Source organism: Dasypus novemcinctus, chromosome 5 (assembly GCF_030445035.2).
Source record: "Dasypus novemcinctus isolate mDasNov1 chromosome 5, mDasNov1.1.hap2, whole genome shotgun sequence".
In the NCBI taxonomy this organism is placed as follows: Eukaryota; Metazoa; Chordata; class Mammalia; order Cingulata; family Dasypodidae; genus Dasypus; species Dasypus novemcinctus.
Genome location: NC_080677.1, coordinates 108,674,945 through 108,700,490, shown reverse-complemented (window position 1 = coordinate 108,700,490; position 25,546 = coordinate 108,674,945). Strand labels below are relative to the sequence as shown.

Genomic DNA, 25,546 nt, shown 5'->3' with positions numbered 1-25,546 from the left:
CATAGCTCTGGCTGGTCTGAAGTACAAGAAGTATAGGGTCCATTTCTTATTCCTGGTAGGTCTGAGGGGAGTACACTTTAGAAGAGGTAGGAGAAATAAACCAAAGAAAAGAAGACTGCTCTGCATAATAAATGTAAAGTATTAACTATAAAGTGGGCTAGAAAGCCTTACAAATTATGAAGGGGTAGAAAATGTTTATCGTATAGATGTCTATAAATAATATAGAATATTAGTTGTCCTTGGAAGGTGTACTTGTTTGATCCATTAATTAGCTAATAGAAACACAGAAAATAAGAGGCATATGGAAATTCACAGTAGAAGGGAGACCTTAAAAGTGACCAGATTTGGAATACCTATGCCTACTCTGGACTTAACAGAGGCAGGGAAACATACTACTGGGAGAAGGGATCCTTCAGAGGGTAAGGCATCACAAAACAGAAGTTTTGGAGAAGGAAGTATCCAGAAGACCAAGGGCAGAGCTAGGAATTGTGGTTTCATCCCCAAAGGACCTGTAAAGGGCTTAACTCCTCCTGGCACTTTTCCCTTGGATCATAAAGACAGTCATATGACTGTATGTAGAGGTTTACATTTTCCCTCTGAATTCTCTTTGGCTCCTCCGTCCCTTTAGAAAAGTCTTGATACATCCATACAATCTTACCTAGTGCTGGCTGGGAGATAGAGGGATGGGCAGTAAAGGGCAGGGTGACCAGCCCCACATTCACTCCTGTTAGTGTCCTTGAGGGTGGAGCATTGTCTACTGAGGATACTATTGTGTGTCCAGGAGTTCCAGATGGTGAGCAGATAGGAGATGACAGGGGATGGGGTATGGAGGGTGGATGATTACAGATATTACAGAGAAAAGTCGACCCTGGAGTGTGTGTGTGTGTGTGTGTGTGTAGGTGGGTAGGACTGATGCCTTGGTGATATAGGTGAGTTCACATACACAAAAATTACAGTCAGACAATCCAGGCGGCCTTGAACCAAATTGATTTGGAGAAGATTTATTGATCAGATTGTTTTAGAAAACCAACAGCAAAACACTGACAAGGTACATAAATACAGATTGAACATTTTAGGTGAAATCCACTATATTTCCTACTTGCTTGTAGGAAAACAGGTAAGATGGAAAAGCTGTCCTGATCATACGGCATGCACACCAGACTGCAAAAGGACTTCCACACTATTTAACAGGACTGTGGCAATAGCTTTGAAGTAAGGCAAGCATTGTGTGTGGCCTAAGCATACCCTGTTCTGAAGAGCAGAGCCTAGGCTCACCCCTCAGAGACTGCATGGGAGAGAGAGGTTTCCCTTTCTTGCCTAGGTTCTTCTAGTAAAATCTTCATTGGCAGGTGCCCTTACAAGGAGATGCCTGGCATGCTCTCCCTGCTCAAACTGTGTACAAGGAAGTGGTTTTAGAGAAAGTCAGTGTGTTTTCTAATGCCTCTTTTGTATTCTAAATGTACAAATAGTAAAACATTCAGTTACTACAGCTTGTTGAAGATGTTTTTTTCTCTGAAAACCGCATCTGACTCACCCTGTACACTGACTAAGCAGGGTTTTTTAAAAAAAGTTCAAAAAAAGTTCAAAAAAAATTTTTTTAATGCAAAATTATACTAAAAAGATGGTACCATTTTTGAAGCACAACTCAGAACTTCTTTTTGTAAAACCAGATTAGGGAAGAGGTTGTTTTCCACCGAATCTAACAACTTTTGATGGGCAGCGCCATGCTGGGCATGATCACAGTGGCGACACATATAGAGGTTACTGAGCCCTATTGGCCCTAACAAGGTTCCCAGTGTTCCCAGGCATTTGGGGAAACACCATAATGGTTTCCTGTTTCTGGAGCTTATGATCATACATCATAACCTTCAACTACCCTAGAACTCAATGCCAGAATAATGAAGAATAAGGAAAATGGCTTTCTGGGTTAAATCAGAGTGCTGACAGGTAGACAATTCAGTAACCTGTGCTACTTTCTAAACATCTGTAAGAAAGCCTGCATAAAAGCATATTGGTTTTATAGAATTAAGACCAACATAGTCTTAGAGGATAATTCAACCTTTCCTTTATGCCAAACTTTCCTATATGTGACTGGAAAAGGTATTTCCAAATGGAAAAAAAAAAGGCTTCTGTAAGATTAGAGGAAAAGCAAGTATTTGTTAAGAGCTAAAGAAATATGTTAAAATGGTAGGATTTCCCCTGCATCAAACATAACTTTTCTTCCTGTAGGTGCTAATCTTCCTGTAGGTGCTAAGAGTTCTTTGGTGGTTGTAGAAGAGTCAGCCTAGAACTCAGGGCAGGAAATTATGCTGAAGCAGAGGCGTGAAGATTAACATCTAAACTCAGGATGACCACTCATGGTTCCTATTTCAGCCTTTCAACAGTTGTCAGATTAACCAATTACAGTTAATCAGAACTGCTTATTCTTGCTGGTTTTCTAGCCCCTACATGATTCTTCCTTTTCTACTTCTAACTACTCATTAGTCCCACTCCACTGAAAAAGAGGGGTTTGTGGGAAAGGTTTAGGGAGGAGGAAGAATTGTAAATGAATCAACTGTTTGATAAGAAAGTTGAAATACTGATATCTATGGATTTCAATTTTCTGTGCTTTACTCTGGATAAGCAAAGGTCATTTGCTTAGAAATGTTAATATCTTTATTATATTTTAAATCTAGTTCTGTAATGGACATGAATAAGTTTAGAGAAGATTTTCGCATCATGTCATTAGGACCCTGAAAAAAATAAAACATTCTGCTAGTGGAGAGGGTTTCAATTTGGCCCCTGAACAATAGTTCCAATCGATTCCATATGAGTTTAGTTTTCCCAGAATCTGGAAAATACTAAGTGAAGAAAGCACCATTTTCTTCACTTAATAAAGTATTAACAGATAAATGAGTATATACATGGGAGAACTGACAGTATCAAACCTTAGGTATTCATTCTCCATTTAGGAAACTCTTTACAGGTGTCTTCCTTGTTCCGGGACAAAGAAATGTAGGAGGACATGCACACACGAAATAATACAAAGATGACTGGGGAAAAAATATCAACTGTAACAAAACCAAGGAATAATAAGTATCTAAGAACTAGAGTAAGAAAACAGGGACTTGAAAATCTAGCTTTACCAAGAGTTGGCTGAAGCCAGCTGATCACATCTAAAATTCTTGGCATGATTTAACTCTAAAGTAATGAACTGGCTTCCTGAAAACAGATACAAAAAGTAGTCTAGCTGCTTTATAGTCACACTCTATATATAATCTGTATATACCCATATGTGTTTCTATATATTGCACTTAAATTTACAGGACTGCAGTCAGATGACTGGGAGTACCTCAAAGAGGCAGAGAGAGGCAGCAGGTATAAATGCTCCTATATCAAGTAACAGTATCAGGAATTCAGAGTGCTTGATGCACACAGACACACACACACAAATGCCTGGTGACCTCTTACATAAATCCCATTTATGTACGTTAAGTCATCACACATACAGTCTCATTTGGCATCCAGAATATGTGCATATGTGTGGTTCTACAGCACTCACAGAGCTGGTCATACTACATCATTTTCACTAGTGTTATAATAAAAGAAGACACTTTCGACCAAGGATACATACTTTCATGGAAGTGTCACATACAAGGTCTTCAATATCAGGCCTCTGAAGTCTACCTCAAAAAGAAGTGCCCTCGGAAGGCTTAAAAAAAGGATGCTAGCAAATGTGAATTGAACCAGACCTCATCTGCTATCTGGTGTAGCAGAACTAGAGGCCTGCTTATATCCCAAAGACCAAAGAAGTATAAGCACAGAGGCTGAGCACTTAGTCTTTGGTCCCTGTAGAATTCCATGACAAAATTCCTTCCCCTACCCTACACAGCTTTACTTATTTAATTTGGGATATATTTCCACCAAATACGCAGAAACCAAGGTGGAATCATGCAGCAAAGCTCTGTTTTGAACTAATGGAGCTGCTCAGACTGTTGTGCTCTGGAGAAAGCTCCTCAGAGGAGCAAACCCAGCAGTGGGTGGTAAGAGGTTAAATGCCAAATGGACTGGCCATGGCAAAATGTGGGGGGGATGAGACCTCTACAGGAGTTGCACCTTTTCCTGCTTCTCCCCCACACCTCTCACACCCCTAAAAGGATCCCAACTCAACAGAGAGGGGTTATTACAAGCCTTTGCAGAATACTAGCTCCATTAAGTCAATCCCAAATGGATGGGAGTTCACAATAAGGCCTGGAAGTTAGTCCAAGTCTACAGGTCACAGTTTTCTCTTCCCTAGTCATGAACACAGGTTGGTAATTTATTAGCCATAACTGAAAGGTGATTTGAGATCCACACATAAGCTAAAGAGGTCCCTTCTGAGATAAAGGAAAAAGAAGAAAAAATTTAAAAGCTAGGTGAAAAAGAGGCACTTAAAGGAAAACTATGTCCTAAATCTCCCATCTGGGTCTCCTGTTGGGAGATACCCCGTGGAATGATCCGCACTGTGCCTACTTGTATGACTTAAGCACCTTTGTTAACACATGTGAACTTCTAAACGCTCATGTCTCGGTGACCTGCTCAACTACTCTAGCAGCCAAGTGAAAATTTAGGTCATTTTTCATTTTTTAATTAAAAAACAAACAAAAAAACTCAGAACTAAAAATTTCACACCAAAAAAGTGAATGATATTCAGTTTCATTCTTCCCTCATGCTAGTGTTTAAAATGATAAATGGTTCTTCAGGAAGGATGACTTGTGATTTCCCCCCCTAAGACCTGCTATCCAATTACTGCACAATTACTCACAGCACCATATACATTAAAGCAGACAGAAAAGGAGGCAACAAGCTAAGAGAAAATCAAGGGCCAACTGGCTTTCTAGAAATAAAATATGTTGCCTGAGAAAATGACAGGAGCATGGCCCAGATATTAGAAAAAACAAGTTCTGGAAAGAAAATGGCCATCATCTTGCATCTGACAGTCAAAGCTCACAGCCCAGAGCAGAAGTCAAGTTAACATGTCCTGAAAGGGTGCAAGCCCTCTCTGCTTTGCTTTTCTGTGGCCTACCACAAGCTGGTGTGTGTCCCATGGCATTTACACCACATATTTAGGTCTATGTGTTCCCACGAAGAAGTCAGAGATACTTGAAACTATTAATAAGCCTAGCAGGACTTCAAAATGGCTCAGAATGAAGAACTTAGACAACCATAGTTTTTTGGTTTGAAATGTTCTTGGTGCCATACTCTCTAAGAGTCACAACAAACAGCACAACCACAGCACATATGTAAATCTTTAGACAAGCAAACTCTGACCATTGCTGGCACCGGAAGGATAAGAAAAGAAATCACTAACTAAGAGCTGCTGAGATGCTTAACTTTCCTCCCAAACAGAAACAGGTTTGGGTATCAGTGCAGCAAGATGTCAACTACTGCTGCCATTAGACCCAGCTACTCAGTTAGGTACATTTTCGAACAGTTTCAGACAGTAAGGTTTAAGTATAACCTACCCTACAAGATTCTCATTTTTCTTGTTCTAGCCCCAAACTTATAACTGCTGTTGTTGTTAATGGATTTTTTTTTTCTGTTTCTTTTAGTTTTGTTTTTGCTGATAATGATGCTTTAATGTGTAGAGCATTCATTGACTAACATGGTCATATGTTCAGAGTTCCTTTTTAAAAATTTCTGTATCTTATCTTGATTTATATCTTTAAGGTCCTTTCAGACTTACCCTCAACTCAATCAAGGAAGAGGGAGTGTGTATGTATGTGTGTGTGTACTGGGGTTGGGGAGAAAAGGGGAGAGAAAAGCAAAGAAGGAAGCACAAGGGAAAGTCAGATTTCCATAAACTTAAAAACCAATTTACAGAAAGGCATCTGATGTATTTTCTGAATAAGGCCTTGATCAGGGTAACCAATCCTCTTTGTAGCACATTCTACACTGCCCATAAATAAAGGAGTCTCTTTAAATTAACATTTCCAGTATGAATGAACAGTCCATAAATCCTCATTTCAAGCGCTCGATGAGTCCCTGTGTGAGTCCAAGGTGCAGTAGCTGTGTTCGGGAGAGGTTTGCTAGGTTAGGGAAGGCCGCAAGCAGCTTCTCCCATGCCAGTTCCAGCAGGCTAGGTACCACCAGCCAGATCTTAAACAATGACCCAGTCCGTTTGTTTTCGTGGATGTTCACCACTCCTCCATGAATGTACATGCAACCAGCCTATGAACAAATAGCAGTCAGAAGAGGACAAATTCAAATAGGAGAGAAACAGATACTAAGGATGAAGATTCAGCAAAACAAACAAACAAAAACCACAGAAGGCTCAACCAAGATCAGATGAAACAAATAGAATTTCCCACTGATCTCCAAACAGTGCAGAGATCAAGAAGTGTTTAAATAATGAATAAGTTACTAAGGGAAAAATTAAAGATTTTTAAACTTCAACAAATATTAAACTAAGACTATCTTAGGTATCCACTGTGTTAAGTACTGGGAATTACAAAGATCAAAATAAAGGTCTTTACCTTTGAGAAACTAATGGGACCTTCGGTAACATGGCATCATAGGGGCAAAACTATCTGCCCTCCCAGAAAACCTGTTGGTACTGCTGACAGACCTTGAATGCCACATGTAGCATTTCTTTTACATTTTGACTGCTCTTTAAACTTGTGTATGATTCCCACCCTCTCCCCCTGCCCTTTTCTCAGAGGATTGCCTAGCTTTAGAAGGAAGTTTTAAAACATATTATCAAAAAAACAACAACACATTATCACCAAGGTTTGCCAAATCAGGACCTTTTTTTCTTATAATAACGCTTTAGCGCTTCTTATCATCTACAACTACATAAGGAAAATATGAAAATAAAAACTTACTGGTGTAACAGCTGCACAGTGAAAATAAACTGGCTCAGGCATGGTAGCTGGGAGCTTTACCCACTGAAAAGTCTGCAGATTTAACTTCCAGATATCTCCCAGGATCACTTCTCCATTATATCCCCCACAAATAAATACATCTATCAAAAAAAGAGAAAGCCCAGATCACACAAAGGAAAAGAGCCAAAGCTACAGCATGTTTTATAGTAGAACACATGGCTAACTGACACGAGGCCCATGAAGTTAGTCTGCCCCATACCAAAGAGAATTTCAATTGTGTGGTCTCCTCAGTTTGGACACTTTGTAAGGGTCTTTACTGGGACTATGGATGCAAGCTATAAGGGGGCTTTATATCAGGGTCCACAAATTCAAAGAGCTACAGATGCCAGGCATAGAAAGTTAATGAGCAAGGAGATCCAGGAAAGACAAACAAATAGGGGTGCACATGCTCTAATGGGGTGTTAGCTATACAGCTCCAGCTGACTGATACCTTCCAGTACTTTAGGTCTGCAGTTGCCAACTCTCCCAATATTTCAAGAGAAGTTACGAATTAGGATTTTTTTTGGAAAGTAAAACATTTTTAAGTGTTAGCCACTAATTTTAAAAAAATTAATGCAAATATGGGCTAAACAAAACACATCTGCAGGTCACCAGGAAAACAACTCTTGCAAACACCTCTTTAAATAAATATCTTCTATGTAGACATTTAACTGAGGAGTGACATTCACTGCAATATTTACTTTGAGGGCATAGAGACGTTCTTCCAAGTGTTCTACAATTCGGAGAGGACAGTTTGAAGTCCCATTTGGTCTGTATAGTTATGTCAGGAACAAAAACTTCCCAAAATGAAAATATTTTTTTTCCGTAAGGTCAGTTATTTATAAGTAATTAGACAACTTGTAACAAAGACTATGTGAACCTTCAAGCTTTAATGATCAGAACTAAGGCTGACTTCCTTTAGTTGGGTGACTGGCCTCAAAGAATCAAATTAGTAAAGTCTTTTTTTTTTTCTGGGACTGGAGGTTGAACCCAGGACCTCATATGTGGGGAGCCAGTGTCTCAACTACAGAGCCACATCAGCTCCCCTAAGTTGTTTTTTTCATTTGTTTGCATGTTGTTTTGTTTTTGTTTTTAGGAAGCACTGGGAACTGAACCCAGGATCTCCCATGTGAGAAGGAGTCACTGAACTGCCTGAGCCACAATTGTTCCTGAAAGTAGTAAAGTCTTAGTTCAGGTGTAAATCAAATTTAAGCCAATATTTAGTTAAATTATAAAATATACTGAAACTTTTTTGGCTAGGTTTCAAGACAAACTTTAAAGTACAATATCCATTCTCAGAGAGGTAAAGCTGAACAATACCCCTACCTATAAATCTTATCCAAAAAGCAGATGTAAAATAAAAAGAACCTCTGTGCTAGACATAGTTGCATAATCCTAGTTAAGTCTGAGCTAAGCTATTGAAAGTATACAGGCTATCAGACTCATTTAGACATACCTTCCTCCCAAGAAAATTTAAGGAGGTATATTAAACTATGAAATAAGATGTAAATTAAAAGACAGGAAGGTTATCCAAAGAGAAGTCATTTATCACACTTAGATAAAGTAGCTGCTTTCTGAAGACATACAATGCCTCTGTTGTTATATGGCCAAAGAATGAGCTAAGAGTTCTATTTGAATCAGACAGAGAACAGAATAAACTTTATAAAATGACATTCTGAAGGAGTCATTACAATTTAATACAGTGTCCACTGAGGTCTCTACTGTATAAGCAGTCAAGATTAGCAGTATTACCATAGTATTACCATAACTACAGCCATCTAATGAGGTGGGGAGCTGAAAGAACAGGTGAAATAATAACAAAGCTTCTTTATCCCTGATTTTTGAGTCCTCTGATAACTGATGGAACTCAAATACCACACTGGTTTATATTATGAAAAATTGGCAAGAAAGGCATAACTTTATGGATTCCCTTTAAGTTTAAACTACAAGAAAAAGGCTGTGCACCTATTCTGAGGAGCTGTCTTTATAGAATAAGACATCCCTGCAGATACCTAAAGTAATTATAGAAATGGAATTGGAATGTTATTTAGAATCCTTACCATTTTTTATTTGAACACAGCTATGACATCTTCGGGCTGCAGGGAAACCTGCCAAACACATAAACACAGAAATTCCATTAGTCACAGGAAGACTGGGAATAATATTGACATAACATAGCAAAAGATATATTATAAGTAATTCACTTAAAACAATCCCTTTGTTTCATTAAGCAAACACTGACTAGTCCTTCCAATTCTTCCTTATTTCACAATGAAAGATCTCAGCCACCAGATTATAAGGGTACAATGTTGGGAAACGGACTTTGGCCCAGTGGTTAGGGCCTCCGTCTACCACATGGGAGGTCCGCGGTTCAAGCCCCGGGCCTCCTTGACCCGTGTGGAGCTGGCCCATGCACAGTGCTGATGCGCGCAAGGAGTGCCCCCCTACACAGGGGTGTCCCCCGCGTAGGGGAGCCCCACGCGCAAGGAGTGCACCCATAAGGAGAGCTGCCCAGCGCGAAGGAGGGAGCAGCCTGCTGAGGAATGGCGCCGCCCACACTTCCCGTGCTGCTGACGACAACAGAAGCGGACAAAGAAACAAGACGCAGCAAAAAGACACAGAAAACAGACAACCCGGGGAAAGGAGGGGAATTAAATAAATAAAATAAATCTTTAAAAAAAAAAAAAAAAAAGGGTACAATGTTAAGGTGCCAGGGAGACAAGGTGGCATGGAAGGGGTCAGGGTTTACTAGTGCCTTTAGCCACAAGAAGATAGGGTGATCTTGATTTAAACTCCTATTTCTTATCTAACCCATATTTCCTCACCTCTGCTATAGAATTTTCTAATTGCCACCAAAGGTCTCTTTGCTCAATTGCTAAGGAAGAATAAAAACTGAGCTAAGGAATACATGTAATTTCTATTATCAGTTCAACAGATAATTTAGCTGATACTTCACTCAATAAAATTACTTTTTCCATTCCAAAACAAGTAAAAGTATAAAGTACATTTGTTAAAGATAAGTGAATCATTACTTTAAATTTACCTATTTTTTCATGGGGTTTTGTTGCGATTTCCTCCCATGCATTTGTTTCAAGGTTGTATGCATGGATCTTAGAGAGAAAAAAAAAGGAACATAAATACACATACATAAATAACTTTAGTTTTAGCTAGCCTGAAGGATGAATTTTTAACACCAGCCTTACAAATATAGATTCCTGGTTGAAAGGCCTTCTTTCCTTTGGTATTCATCTGATCTTTCCTAATTTTAATATAAGGCAAAACATTAAATGAGGCAAGTGAAAATTAAGCAATTTATGAATTTCTATTTTTTAAAATCCAGGAAAAAAATGGAGAAAAAAGGTTGGAGTGAGCAAATAAAACATGCAGGTGATTCTTATTTCCTTCTGTGTGCTGTTTTACCACTTCCACATTTTCTACAATGAAGATGTATCATTTTTATAAGACAAAAAACAATTTTTAAAAAAATTACACAATGGGGAAAACAGTATGATTGTTTCTTAGTGAGGCGTATGGTAAGGAATCATAGGAATGCAGTATTGACAAAACCTACAGCCTTAAACATGCCTGTTTTTTTCAGATACACAGCATGGACAATGAGAAGCATGTGACATTCCTAGAATACTGGTTCCAATTCTAATTAATTGGCTCCAAATCTCATGTATGCTACTATACCTTCCTTTTAGTTACTTTCCTCCCTCATCCAGCATAAGGAGATAATTTTCATAAAACATTTTCAGTGTGATAAATGCAACTGTCAACTGGAAAGCATAAAGGGACACTGAGTTTGAACTTATAAAGAGCATCTAACACAAAATAGGTGTTGATGAAGAACAGGGAAAATTAAAATCCCTAGTTAACAGAATTATCTTGCTTGGTATGACATGTCTCTACTCTCCTGACTGCCCCCCCCCCCTTTTTTTTTTACCTTGTTTAAGGAATAAGCTGTCCAGGAAGTACCACCTCCCAAGATGTAAATCCTTTGCCCATCATGAGCAATTTCATGTCTGTATCTGAAAATGTATAATGAAATACATTTATAATTAAGTAAAAAGTGATCTACCTAAGATTGATCCATAAGATTTTTATTGCATCATTATTTATAATAATAATATAATGGAAATAACCTAAGTGTTTACTAAAAGAAAAATGGCTAAATAAATTAAATACCTAAAATGGATTAGTATGCAACAAATACGAATGTGGCATAGAGAATGGTTAATACACTAAGAACTTCTTTTTGTGTCAATTAGGAGGGAAAAAAGTTTCGAAAAATTTATAGACACACAAATATGCAGAGAAAATTACTACAAGGATATAATCCATAATGTTAACCTTATCTCTGATTTTAGATTGGTTTTTCATTTTCTTCATTTTGCTTATTTATATTTTCTAGATTTTCTGTAGTCTTTTTGTGATGTTTGTATAAGGGGAAAAAATATTACAGAGTTTTTAAAAATTAAAGTAATCTCCCTACATTTAATTAGAGACCTTAGACTATGGGTTTTCAAATTAAGATACTTATTTAGCAGATACAAAGATATCTGATAAGTTATGCTACATAAAACTGAATATAACGTGTAACACCTACCAGAACTTTTATCCAGGCAGTCTAGCTAGAAGCTGAAACAATTTATAATATGTCCATAAAATGATTCAAAGAAGGCAACCATGTGAAATGCTTTGAAAACTTAATCTATCTCCTTCTTTCCCTGAAGGCCCTGGTGCTGATAAAATAAATTACATCAAAATTATTCCAATAACAGGCCATTTCCTAAATCTTCTCATGCTAATTCTGTGATAATCAGCCAACTAATACACTACAACAAAGCTAAACTCTTCATTAACACTTATATGCCACTTTGTTAAAAGCAACAAAGAAATAGTAAATTAGCCTAAACAGAGTGAATTTCAAAATTGTTGTCTTTGCCTTTGAACTGAAAAAAGTTCTTCAAGCTTTTCAGTGAGTTTAATTCTAAAAGGAGGCAACTGCTATTAAGAAAGAAACATGCAAGATCTAGGACTGCAGCTAGAAAGCATTTAGAGATAATCACGTGGTATTTGAAAGTTTACCAAGCACTTAAAATGACCTTTTCATTCACTCATCCACCCAATCAACATTCATTGAGCCCCACTTTGGGCATGATACTGTATCCTGTACTGGGGATACAAATGTGAGTAAATGAAACCTAACATGTGAGTGACAAAGGCCAAAAAAGTAACTGGAAAGTAACTGTTTTGCCTGTATGTAAAGGAAATATGATTACAATTGCTCCCATTGGTTTCTTCTTCAAAGTATTAGTATCTTCCTAATGAAAAAGTCGGAACTGTAAGAGGAACTACAGGAAAAGCTACAGTTCAGAAGAAAATACCATTCCCTCTCCAGAAGATCCTTCTTTACTACTGAACTGGGATCTAACAGCTAATTAACTATTTTAACCAAAGGGTTTTCTTCAAACCATATTATTAATATTCTGAAAGAAGTCAAATCTTAGCAAGAAAGAATATATATGCTTTAATCCTAGAACCTCACCTCTCTTCTGGCAGATCACAGGATAGGTTGTTTGGTTTCAGTTGTGTCCACTCTCTGGTATTGAGATCTAATTTGTGCAGATCTGTGCTGTAAATATAGCCAGTTGTCCCTCCAAAGACATAAAGGGAGCCATTGATGATAGCCATGGCCTGTATAATGAAGAAAGGTGAACAAGACTGGCTTGTTAATACTTGGTTAAAGAATGTTAAACTTTCTAATAGTTCAAAATCAGGTTTTATAAAATTCTTTTGTACTTCTAAAATAACAGACCCTGAAGATTTTAGAGATCATGGAGATTATTTGCTTAACTGGAATGCAAATTCTACCTACAGACAGGCAAGTGGGTTAGATGATCTCAGAGGTCCTAGCCAACCAAAAATTTATAGATCATAGACACGAACATTTCCACTGAAAGCTGCTTTTCTTTCTAAGCAGTCTGAAGAAAAACACTTTTCAGAAAGCAGATATGAAAATAAGCTTCTAGAATCCTTAAGTAGGAAGGTTTAGAAGTGGTAGTCCTAACAACCTGATGTTTGACATTTTCCACCAGACTCTTGTACAGTGTAAGTTCAGCTATTGTTATGGATACTTCTTAAGAGTTAAATACTTCCTGTGATGGGAATCCAGAGCTATATAGTATGTGTCCCTTCAAAGATAAAGTTCAGAAGCTGTTTATCAGTACTAATACCAGGTAATTCAAAAAACAGCAGACGCTTGGTCCTTCAAGCTTAGCTCATTACTCTGAAAAGTATTTCTGACATATAGTTCCTTATCTTTTTCTATATAACTTTCCACATACAAGGTTTGAAACTTTGGAACCTAAATTAATCCTGACTATGTTTTAGCTCAGATCTGAGTAAAAGTCTCTTAACCAAGTGCAGGATTATTCACTCTATTAGTTAAGTCAGAAAGCACTCGAAGAATCACATCACTCTAAAGATGACAGGACCTAGACCATACGATAGCCCAATCTCTCATGGGGAAGGACTCCACATTCAAAGAAACTTCCATACCGGTCTAAACTGGACTGGAAACAAAAGGTGAGGGAAACAAAAGGAAGGGGAAGATAAGCAACCAAATTTACAAGTTATAATTTCACAGCAGAACTGAAAAATAAAATACTAATCACGCTGAATTCCTTCTCTATTAGCAAATTTTAGTAGCAATATAAATATTCTGACATTGTCCCTGGAACTAAAAAAGTATGAACAAATATATCCACTATGACTGGCCACGGATTGGTACCTGTCCATATATACGACTGGGTTTCTTCCCCCGACAGCTGAGTAAAGCCCATCTCTTATACTTCACATTACACACATGGACATCATTGCCGTTGCTCTCACCAAATGGGATGCCCGTACCTCCAAACACTAACAGGTTGTTTCCATGTAGCACAACTGGGGAAGGAGAAGCACAAATTCCATTTACATACTGGGTACATGCAATGCGTGCCAATATAAACCTGGAAAAACTAAAAAAAGTATGCTTCAAAGCTCTTAGAAGATAGCTCAAACCAGTGTTATGTAACTACTACAAAATTCTACAGAAAAAGTTCTAATTCACACTACATGAATTCTATATCATTATAAAGTATGTACCATTTATTCAATACATATTTGTAGAATTCATTAAATACTGTGTATAACAATACTGAATTGTATGTACATCAGTATACTACTGCTACTAAAGACAGAATCTACTACAAAATAGAGGGAAATGAAATATCATCTTTGCCTCAGGAAAGACCCAGTGAAGCCCAGGGTGAGGGACAGAAGGATGGTTCTTTTTCTTTTGCCAGTGGGTGACCTCTACACTTTGAATTATGGTTTCTGTCATTCTGTCATCTTAATCCTCTACCAGGTAAAAAGAAACACTGATATCCTACTAGTAACCGGTGTTCTCTCCCTCTGAATCCCTTTTGTTCCTGACACAACACACACATACACACACATACTTTCTCTAGTCACAAATAGTCTCAAAATAGTGCTATTCTTTCAATGGCTTTTTTTTCTTTAACCAATTCAACTGAAACGTTGTAGTAATCAACACCGTGGGCACTGGAGGCAGTGAGACCTAGGTTTAAAGTCCAGTGTGGCAGCAGAATTAATCTCCACAACAACCCTATATGGTAGGAACTACTATTATCTTCCCCATTGTTATGGATGATGAAACAGAGCTAGAGTGTGTGTGATGGTTTGAAGCTGGATGGACCCCAGAAAATCATGTTCTTAAAGCTAATCCAGGGAAGTGGATGTGGCTCAAGCGACTGGGCTCCCATCTACCACATAGGAGGTCCAGGGTTCAATTCTCCGGGCCTCCTGGTGAAGGCAAGCTGGCCTGCGCAGTAAACTGGCCTGAGTAAAGAGCTGGCCCATGCAGGAGTGCTGGCCCACGTGGAGTGCTGACCTGTGTGGCATGCTGGCCCACACAGGAGTGCTGGCCCACGCAGGAGTGCTGGCCCACGTGGAGTGCTGGCGCAGCTAGATGATGTAACAAAAAGATACACAGAGAAGAGACAATAAGAGACACAGCAGACCAGGGAGTTGAGGCGGTACAAGAGATTAAGCGTCTCTCTCCCACTCTGGAAGGTCCCAGGATTGATTCCCAGTGCCGCCTAAAGAGAAGACAAGCAGACACAGAAGAACACACAGCGAATGGACACAAAGAACAGACAGCAAGTGCAAAAACAACAGAGGGCGGAGAGAGAAATAAATAAATCTTTAAAAAAAAAAGCTAATCCATTCCTGTGGGTATAAACCTACTATAGATAATTAGATTGCTTCAGCAGGCACAACCCAAAGTGGATCTTAATCTTTTTACTGGAGTCCTTTATAAAAGTGGTGAATACAGAGAGAGAGAAAAAGAGAGAAAGGGGGAGAGGGAGAAAGGGCAGGAGGGAGGGGGAGAAAGAGAGAGAGAACCACTGAAGCCAGAAGCTGAAAGCAATGAAACCAGGAAGGGAAGGGAGAGACCAGCTGATGCTGCCATGTGCCTTGCCATGTGGCAGAGTCCAGGATCTTTGGCAGCTGGTCTTCAGGGAGAAAGCATCGTCTGATGATGCCTTGATTTGGACATTTTCACGGCCTCAGAACTGTAAGATTTTAAGTTATTAAGTCTCCATTGTAAAAGTCAACACATTTTTGGTATACTGCATTTCAGCAACCTACCAAACTAAAACAAGAGTAGTTTAAATAATTTGTTGAAGGTTTCCTAAAAAGAGCCATCACCCTTAGGGCCTCTCTAAAGTGTCCTCTTTTATACAATGACACCAGGTTCCACCTGGATCATAGAGATGTTGTGAGGATTAAATGGATAATGTGTGTGAAGTACTCCGCACAATAGTTATCATTGTTATAAAAAACCTCATTTGCTGATCTCCAACTACATTTGGCCTACCATATATATGATGCTTTATACTCAATCCTCTGAGATACTATTTTTTCTAAAGATTTATTTTATTTAATTTCTTTCTCTCCCCTTACCCCCTACCCGTTGTCTGCTCTCTTGTGTCCATTCGCTGTGTGTTCTTCTGCATCCGCTTGCATTCTCAGTGGCACCGGGAATCTGTGTTTCTTTTTGTTGAGTCATCTTGCTGCGTCAGCTATCCGTGTGTGCAGTGCCATTCCTGGGCAGGCTGCACTTTTTTCGTGTGGGGTGGCTCTCCCTGCAGGGCGCACTCCTTGTGCGTGGGGCTCCCCCACACTGGGAACACCCCTGCATGGCATGGCACTCTTGCGTGCAGCAGCACTGCGCATGGGCCAGCTCACCACAATGGCCAGGAGACCCTGGGCATCGAACCTTGGACCTCCTATACGGTAGGCGGATGCTCTATCAGTGGAGCCACATCTGCTTCCCCCTGAGATACTATTAACCCCATTTTACAAGTAAGGAAATCGGGCCTAAAAATCATCTGGCAAGTAAGTGGTATATAGCTGGGTTCAACCTTAGGGTTATCCACCTCCCAACGATTATAAATCTCCATGCTATATTATAACCATAGTAAAAGCCAATCCACTGACAACTTTTAACCTCATTTCATCATTATAAATAATTAGGATGGAACACGTAACACTGAATCTAGTCTCCTAAATAGTTCATAAAGTCAAAGGTTCAGAACTGCTTGCACTCACGTGACATAGATGCCAGTTCTCGGGGCATGTAGCCATCTGTACCCATCTGGTGCCATACTCCTGTGGCAAAATGATACCTCCAAAGCTCCCTGAAGAGCGGATAGTCTTCATTATCTGGCCCTCCTGATTCATCATAATCTGGGTTATAACCTCCAAACACATACAGATTGGTATTATCTGCCACACACCGATGTCCACTTCGTGCTGGTGGAGGTCTGTGGCCTAGGAGAGAAGAGGAAAGTTTTCCACAAGTGGTTCAGCAGATTAAAAGCCCAAATGAAATTAGGTAACAACCTATATTAGCTTTAAAAAGGAATCAGGGAGGATTTATAACATGATTGTAGTTTTTATTTGCTTAGGTCATTTTATACATAACATTCACACACACGCTGCTTAAGATTCTAAGTAGTCTTCATTCCTAGTTCATATGACTATTTTCAGAATTTGATAACTATAAAAAGATTTTTCCCAGGTGAAGCAAAATAGTATTATAAACTCTTCCAAGATGACTGACAACTTGGAATTTTTAAGAAAAGTAGAAGGGGTTTAATAATCCAAAAGGACAAGTTTTCTTATTTCCTGAGAAGAGAAAAAATAAAAATAAAAACAAGCCAACTAAATTAGACTGTGGATATTAGAGAAATACATCACAAATGTGAATGAGTCATGTATAAATAAAAATACACATACATAAAACTTATGATTTTTCCCACAATATATAATTATATACTTAAAAAGAAATGGAGAGTTATAGCAAAATGTAGAATTTAAATACCATTACAGAGATTATAGCAGTTAAGAAAGAACAGCCTTACACTGACGTAAAAGAATACTGTTCATCCTTTTAAGAATTTTACTAAGGAAAGCTATTTCTACAATTTATATTTGAAAATTTTCTCAAGTTTAAATTATATCAACTAGTTCACTAAAAATTATGTCAGATTATTTTAGAGGAAAAAAAAACCCCAATACTTTATATTATTTGTACTCTCCTTAAAATTTTTAAAATACCAGTCTACACAAACCCTTACATAGCTATAGAAGCAAAGATGCTTAAATATATAATGGATGGAGTAAGAAGTTACTATAGTTGTGTTACCCTAAAGATACCTACTTTCAAATGCTAGTAATAGAGACTAGTATAATGTTAGTTAATATTTAGGCCAATGCTGGAAACCTCATAAACACCTGTTACACAAATCAATATTACTATCCTAACATAGGCTTTTATTTTTTTAAATCAAAATCCCACTTTCTTGTGTGTGCTTTAAGGAAGAAATTCTGCCACTCATCTTGAGCAGTGAGGAAAAAAAAAAAAAAAGAGGTAACAGTCAATCACTGAGTCACTCATGTCTAACCTGTCAATCCTGTTTGAGACTTTAATGGTTCCTTACTGCCCAAGTATGAAGTTCTCTGCCCAGCATTTCATCTTTCACAATATCTTGACCTAGTTTATTTCTCACACTCACTCCTGCCTGCTTAATTAAGCTCTTTGCATGAAAAGCTCAGGATATTTCCCTTCTACCTTAGTCTATCTACCCTTCAATTTCCAGTTATGGAAACACCTCTATACAGGTCATACAGCTCTTTCTCTCTGATAAAACCCTAGAGCCTTCTTGTTCAGATCATTATCACTAAAATATATGTACAATGAAAGTGCAATACCATACCTATGTAAACACATGAATAAACATAGAAGTAGGCAAATTATAGTAAGTGAGCAAATTTACTGTGCTGTGATTTACCTTAACTCAATTTCTCTACTCTTTCTAGGAATCTTAAAACACAGAGGGAAACGGACTTTGGCCCAGTGGTTAGGGCGTCCGTCTACCATATGGGAGGTCCGCGGTTCAAACCCCGGACCTCCTTGACCCGTGTGGAGCTGGCCCATGCGCAGTGCTGATGCGCGCAAGGAGTGCCATGCCACGCAAGGGTGTCCCCCGCGTGGGGGAGCCCCACGCGCAAGGAGTGTGCCCGTGAGGAAAGCCGCCCAGCGAGAAAAGAAAGAGCAGCCTGCCCAGGAATGGCGCCGCCCACACTTCCCGTGCCGCTGACGACAACAGAAGCAGACAAAGAAACAAGATGCAGCAAATAGACACCAAGAACAGACAACCAGGAGAGGGGGGGAAATTAAATAAATAAATCTTTAAAAAAAAAAAAATGTTAAAAAAAAAAAAAACACAGAAAGTCTGGTGTGGAAGAAAGAGCAAGGGCTCCTATAAATATCTAGGTTTGAATCCAGGTTCTTCCTGCTATCTTGATAAAGTCACTGACCATTTCTGAGCCTCAGTTTTCTCATCTGTATATGGGGAAAGTATTACCATACCTCATAGATTACCCTTGTTATTATGTAAAATATGCTTATTGTTTTATATGTTTGATTTATTGATTATAACATATTAATTATATATGTATATTGGTTTATATATTTCTATCTTTCCAGGAATCTGTGAGCTGTTTGAGGGTAGAGGAATGTATTCGTATTTATCTTTCTATCAGCAAGGTTGTGACTGACACATAGAAGGCACTCAACAAAGCTAGAAATCAATGAGTTTGGCATTTAATTTTTCTCTACTCATTTTATTTTTTTTTAAGATTTTTATTTATTCCCTCCCCCAACCCTCATTGTTTGTGCTCACTGTCTGCTCTCTGCTCTCTGTGTCCAATTCTTGTACGCTCTCTGTGTCTGCTCGTCTTCTCTTTGGGAGGCACCAGGAACTAAACCTGGGACCTCCCATGTGGGAGAGAGGCACCCAATCACTTGAGCCACCTCTGCTCCGTTTTGTTGTAGCTCTCATCGTGTTTCCTCTTTGTGCCATATTGTTGTGTCAGCTCATCATGCCAGCTTACTGTCTTGCTCATCTTCACTAGGAGGCACCAAGAACCGAAATCAGGACCTCCTGTGTGATAGACAAGTGCCCAAAAGCTTGAGCCACATCTGCTTTCCTCTCTACTCATTTTATCAGTTTATTTTTCTTCTCCAAATGGATAAGCTCCTCAAGGGCAAAGATCATACATAAGAACTATCTAGTATCTCCCACAACATGTACTAGAGTTAGAGATATGTAATGGATCCTAAAAGTTTTGCTGATTTTGACTTCCGGTCAAAATAAATAGTGATAAGGATGATCAAATCAGTATACAACTTTAAGTGGACTCTGATATTATCATGTTTATGAGATATATGATTTAGGGGTTGATTAGGCAATGACCTTTTCCCCAAGACACAAGTGTTTTTTCCTAAGAATCAGCGAAATTTTAAAGAAAAACAAAACTAAGTGTTGTTATGGTCAAGAGATAGGAACTCTAAGGACCTCTATAGTGTCATTTGCTTTTTTACCTGGAGCCAATGGATAATTTTAAAAATATATTTGAGCAAATATGAAAACAAATACAGCATATTCTAGGATTTTCTCAAAATGGCTGTACTGCAAAGTAGGCATACTGTTAGAAATTTATTGCCTACTATTTTTGTGAACAAATATAACTCACATAGATTATATGCTGAGTCATCAGTGAAAAGCTGGTTTTATATTTATTCGCTCATTCATTAAGTCATAAAATATTATTGGACACTTGCTATGTACCCATCACTGTGCTAGGTGCTGGGAATACAATGACTAGTCAAGTGCTACTTCTGTTCTCTGAAGCGTACAGTCGAGCCCTGCACTGTCCAATATGGTAGCCTCTAGCACACATGGCTACTGAACAGTTCAAATGTGACTGTTCCCAAATGAGACATGCTTTAAATATGCAATACCTTATGGACTTCAAAGACTTAATATGACAAAAGGAATGTAGAATTTAATCACTTTTAAAATTGATTCTTTGTGGAAGTGTTTTTTATATAATGGGTTAAATATAAACATTATTAAAATTAATATGTTCTTTATGTTTTTAAAATGTGGCTATTAGAAAATTTAAAATTTTGTGGCTCACATAATATTTTGCTAATCTAGCCCAATTGCTGACTTTTGTTAATTTCATGATCTATGCAAAATAAACTGCTAGGTAAAGATCAGTGTTCAGTAAATATTAAACATCCTGTCAAGGAATCTTACAGCTGGGAGTAAAGAAGTTCCTCTCTTTCTAGGTGCTATCTACAGATTTCTTTGTATATGCATTAACATCGAAATATTTATATCCAGAGAGAGGATTATATGAGAAAGTCATCTTATTTTGAATAATTCATGGGTATTTCTCAGGGTTAATATCATGGAGACCAAGAATTAATTTTCATTATTTAGAATAGAGCATAGATACATCACCCTTGACAGAAATGAAATTGGGTTTTAGAGTCTAAAGTACCTCTATTGAATCCCACCCCCAAATTTTCCATGTACAAATTCCACTTTCTGAAAAAGTACTTGCTACTAATAAAATCAAACACAGAATTGGACTGCCAGGTTTAGGAACTCCCATTAGTAAATGTAAAAGTCAAAAATTAAAACTGAACCTGTATGCAAAGGTGAACTTTTAATATCTAGCAGGGAACTCCAGCTACAAATTGTGTGCCAGTGTGATGTCTGAACAATCTTTTCTCTTCCATGTGCTCACCATGTCACAAACACTTGCTCTTTGCCCCATGGAGTAACCAGGGACTTGCAGTCATCAAGGAGGTGGGTTTTAGTTCTAGCCCAAAGGCAGTAACCAGGTCTCTGAGAAAAGGTGACAAGTGATTAGGTTATTGCCAGTTTTTTTTCATATTACAAACAGTATTATAACTATGATTTCTCTCTATATATACACAAGCATATATCTACATATTTCTGGAAATAGAATTTAGGGATCAAAAGAATATGCATTTTAAAATTTTATTGATACAATACTGTTAAGAGCCGTATTGCTCTACAAAAAGACTGGACTAATTTATATTTCCAGCAATTGTGTATGGAAGAACCCATCTCTTTATATCCTTTTCAATCTTTTTAATTTGTGCCAATCTGATGCATACAAATTGGTGTCAGGTTTATTTGCATTTCCCTGATGTTACTAGTTAACATGTTTATTGGCCCACTTATATTTCTGCTTTTGGGAACTGCCTCATCATATCCTTTGCCCATCTGTCCTGTTTGTCTTCTCAAATATTTGTAAAGTAAAGAAATTCTTTACTTATATTTCTTTCTTCTTTCCTGCTACTTTTAATTTTGTTTATGGTATATTTTATAGATAGAAGTTGGGTGTGACCGAATCTTTCAATCTTTTCTTTTATGACTCCTTTGCTTTGTATCTAATTTAGGATAGTCTATTCTACTGCATCATTTAAAAAATATTCTCACTTTCTAGTAATATTACAGTTTTCATTTTTATATTAAGAATTTGAATACCTCCAGAAATTCTTGTGTACTATTTGGGTTGGGCTCTAATTTTCCCCCAAAATGGATGTTCCCTCATCATTTATAGAAAAGCCATCCCTGCTATACTACCATCTTTATAATATACTACATAGAGAAGTTCTATTACAGAATTAGGAAGTTTCAATATTCAAGTTTAATCACCGTGGACACAAACCTATTCTTTTTAAGAGTGTACACAATCAATACAAAGCAACATCACAGAATCTTCAATGTAAAGGCTTGTGAATAAAGTAGCATATAACATCTACTGTTTAACAAGCCTATTATTTAAAAGATGTAACGAAATTCAGATGTACTATAGAACATTTTCTGCTGAGTCCAGGTTTTTAAAAAGTAAAAATCTTTATTGCTACAAGTATTTAGTTATAAATATCAAATAACCTAAAGGACGAATTTAGTTTAAGCGGTCGCCTTTTTCCAAATATATAGCCAACTATTACCTCTACTTAAGGAAACAGGTCACCTGTTGTATACCTGGAATCCTGATCAAAAAAGTCAAGGAACATTGATCCAACTGATTCCCACCCCCAACCAGCAGACAGAACTATTTTCCTGGTCCTTGAGTACAACTTGGTGAAGCAGAAGCCATCCATTCACTCCCACATGCAATGTTACTTCTTGGTTATGTATGTAAATGTCTCCTACTGCAGGGACTCCATACAATGTCTAATATATAAATATATGCAATAATTAATTTGGTTTCTTTAAGGAAAGCAATCTTAGGGTCGAGAGTAGCAGCAATAAAAGAAACTTGCTTTGACCAACCCAAGTGTTACCATGAGTTTGTTCCAAGTGCTGGGCAAAACAAACGAAATAATCTTCAAACACTACATAGTGGTGTATCCTTACTATACATATTTATGAGTTTCTGGGCTCCATTCAGTTCAACTATTTATCTATTCTTATACCATTACCACACTTGTAACTAATAGCTTTAAAGAGTCTCGATATCTAGCAGGACAACTTCCCCTTCATGTAATTCTTTCTCAAAAACTTCTTAACTGGGAAATGGATGTGGCTCAAGCGATTGGTCCCTGGTGCCTCCTGGAGAAGATGAGCAAGGCACAGAGCTGGCGCAGCGAGCTGATGCAACAAGGTGACACAACAAGGAGATACAAAGAGGAAAAACAATGACAGAGATAACAAAGCAGGGAGCAGAGGTGGCTCAAGCGATTAAGTGCCACTCTCCCATATGGGAGGTCCCAGGTTCAGTTTCCAGTGCCTCCTAAAGAAAAGACGAGCAGCCACAGACAGCACACAATGAGCACAAACAACAGGGGTGGAGGGGTAGGTAATAAATAAATAAATCTTAAAAAAAAATAACTTAACTATTCTTCTCCATTTATTCTTAGAATGAATTTTACAATCAGTTTTGTTAATCTATACAAAGTCTCTTAGGCAGACAAGGTTTTATCCAAGTGATCAAAATTAACATCACCAGTAAGGAATAAACAAACATCATGGGCTTACTGGTATGATAAAATGAGAACAACACATTACTTCAGTGGTATTCCTACCCAAAATAATGATTGTAATAATGAGGGAAAACATGAGACAAACTCAAACTAAGGGACATTCTACAATATAACTAGTCTGTACACTTCTATTAGGTTGGTACAAAAGTAACTGTGGTTTTGCACTGTTGAAATTTGTCGTTTGATACTGGCATCCATTCTTAAATAAATGTGGTTATGTTATACATCATTTTAATGTGCATTTCTTGCTTTATGTTTTTTTGCTAATGATTACCTGTTTATTTTATATTTATTTTAGACTATGGAAATGATGTTAGACAAAAAGCAAATCTGAGTGATTTTCTTATTCGAGTTCAAAATGGGTCGTAAAGCAGCGGAGACAACTTGCAACATCAGCATCGCATTTGGCCCAGGAACTGCTAATGAATATACAGTGCAGCAGTGGTTCAAGAAGTTTTGCAAAGATGAGAGCCTTGAAGATGAGGAGCGTAGTGGCCAGCCATTGGAAATTGACAACGACCAACTGAGAACAATCACTGAAGTTGATCCTCTTAAATTACACAAGAAGGTGAACAAGAACTGACTGTTGACCATTCTACAGTCTTCTGGCATTTGAAGCAAATTGGAAAGGTGAAAAAACTCAATAAGTGGGTGTCTCAGGAACTAACCAAAAATTTAAAAAACAGTCATTTTGAAATGTCGTCTTCTCTTATTCTAAGCAAACAACAAGGATAGGTGCTGTGTGACCCAAAGTGTATTATATATGACAACTGGCAACAACCAGCTCAGGGTTGGGACTGAGAAGCTCCAAACCACTTCCCAAAGCCAAACTTGCACCCAAAAAAGATAACTGTCACTGTTTGATGGTCTGCTGCAGGTCTGATCCACTACAGCTTTCTGAATCCCGGCAAAACCATTATACCTGAGAAGTATACCTCATCAGCAAATCGATCAGATGCACCAAAAACTGCAACACCTGCAGCCAATATTGGTTAACAGAAAGGGACCAATTCTTCTCCACGACAACCAACGTTTCAAAAGTTGAACAAATTAGGCTACGAAGTTTTGCCTCATCTGTCATATTCACCTGACCTCTCACCAATTGACTACTACTTCTTTAAGCATCTCGACAACTTTTTGCAGGGACAACACTTCCGCAACCAGCAGGATGTAGAAAACGCTTTCTAAGCGTTAGTTGAATCCCAAAGCATGGATTTTTATGCTACAGAAATACACAAACTTATTTCTCATTGGCAAAAATGTGTTGATTATAATGGTTCCTATTTTTTTTAAGTTTTTTTTAATTTCTCTCCCCTTCTCCACACCCCGCCCCTCAGTTGTCTGCTCTCTGTGTCCATTCACTGTGTGTTCTGTGTCCGCTTATATTCTTGTCAGCAGCACCAGCAATCTGTGTCTCTTTTTGTTGCGTCATCTTGCTGCATCAGCTCTCCGCGTGTGTGGTGCCACCCTGAGCAGGCTGCACTTTTTTTCGCGTTGGGCGGCTCTCCTTATGGGATGCAATCTTTGCGCGTGGGGTTCCCCTCTGCAGGGTACACCCCTGCATGGCACGGCACTCTTTGTGCGCATCAGCACTGCACGTAGGCCAGCTCACCACACGGGTCAGGAGGCCCTGGGTTTGAACCCTGGACTTCCCATGTGGTAGGCGGATGCTCTATCCATTGAGCCAAATCCGCTTCCCAATGGTTCCTATTTTGATTAATAAAGATGTGTCTGAGCCTAGTTATAATGATTTAAAATTCACAGTCTGAAATCACATTTCCTTTTGCAACAACCTAATGAATATCAATGTTAAAAAGACTAAGGCTGAGAAATTGTTCAAGATTGAGGTAGGCTAAAGATACACGACAACTAAATGAAATACATGATCCAGGATTTTCTTTTGCTTTATAAAGAACATTACTGGGAAGTGGATGTGGCTCAACTATCTGGGTATCTGGGCACCTGCCTACTACATGCAAGTTCCCAGGTTTGGGTCCTGGTGCCTCCTAAAAAAAAAAAAAGATGAACCTCTTATGGTTTTTTAATGTAACATTCTTTGTGATCTACTAACTTTAAAAAAAGTGTTTAAAAAAAATGGGCAGATGCCACCCTCTGCAGCAACGAGCTAGACACTGCCCTCGGCCACAAC

The 25,546-nt window shown here is 38.2% G+C and overlaps 1 protein-coding gene across 2 annotated transcripts in view; it reads right to left on the bottom strand.

Annotated features, from left to right (window-relative positions):
• Positions 1-985: 985 nt before the first annotated feature.
• The window catches only part of KLHDC10 (kelch domain containing 10), a 77,159-nt gene continuing 52,598 nt past the window's right edge, over positions 986-25,546 (bottom strand). For both annotated transcript variants that reach the window (XM_004463245.4, XM_004463246.4), the window contains 8 exons: positions 16,566-16,787; positions 13,678-13,832; positions 12,433-12,581; positions 10,828-10,912; positions 9,925-9,991; positions 8,942-8,989; positions 6,843-6,982; positions 986-6,189 (listed from right to left, as the gene is read on the bottom strand). In XM_004463245.4, coding sequence (XP_004463302.1) covers positions 5,980-6,189; positions 6,843-6,982; positions 8,942-8,989; positions 9,925-9,991; positions 10,828-10,912; positions 12,433-12,581; positions 13,678-13,832; positions 16,566-16,787 — 1,076 coding nt within the window. In that variant the 3' untranslated portion in view covers positions 986-5,979. The remainder of the gene's footprint in view (positions 6,190-6,842; positions 6,983-8,941; positions 8,990-9,924; positions 9,992-10,827; positions 10,913-12,432; positions 12,582-13,677; positions 13,833-16,565; positions 16,788-25,546) is intronic.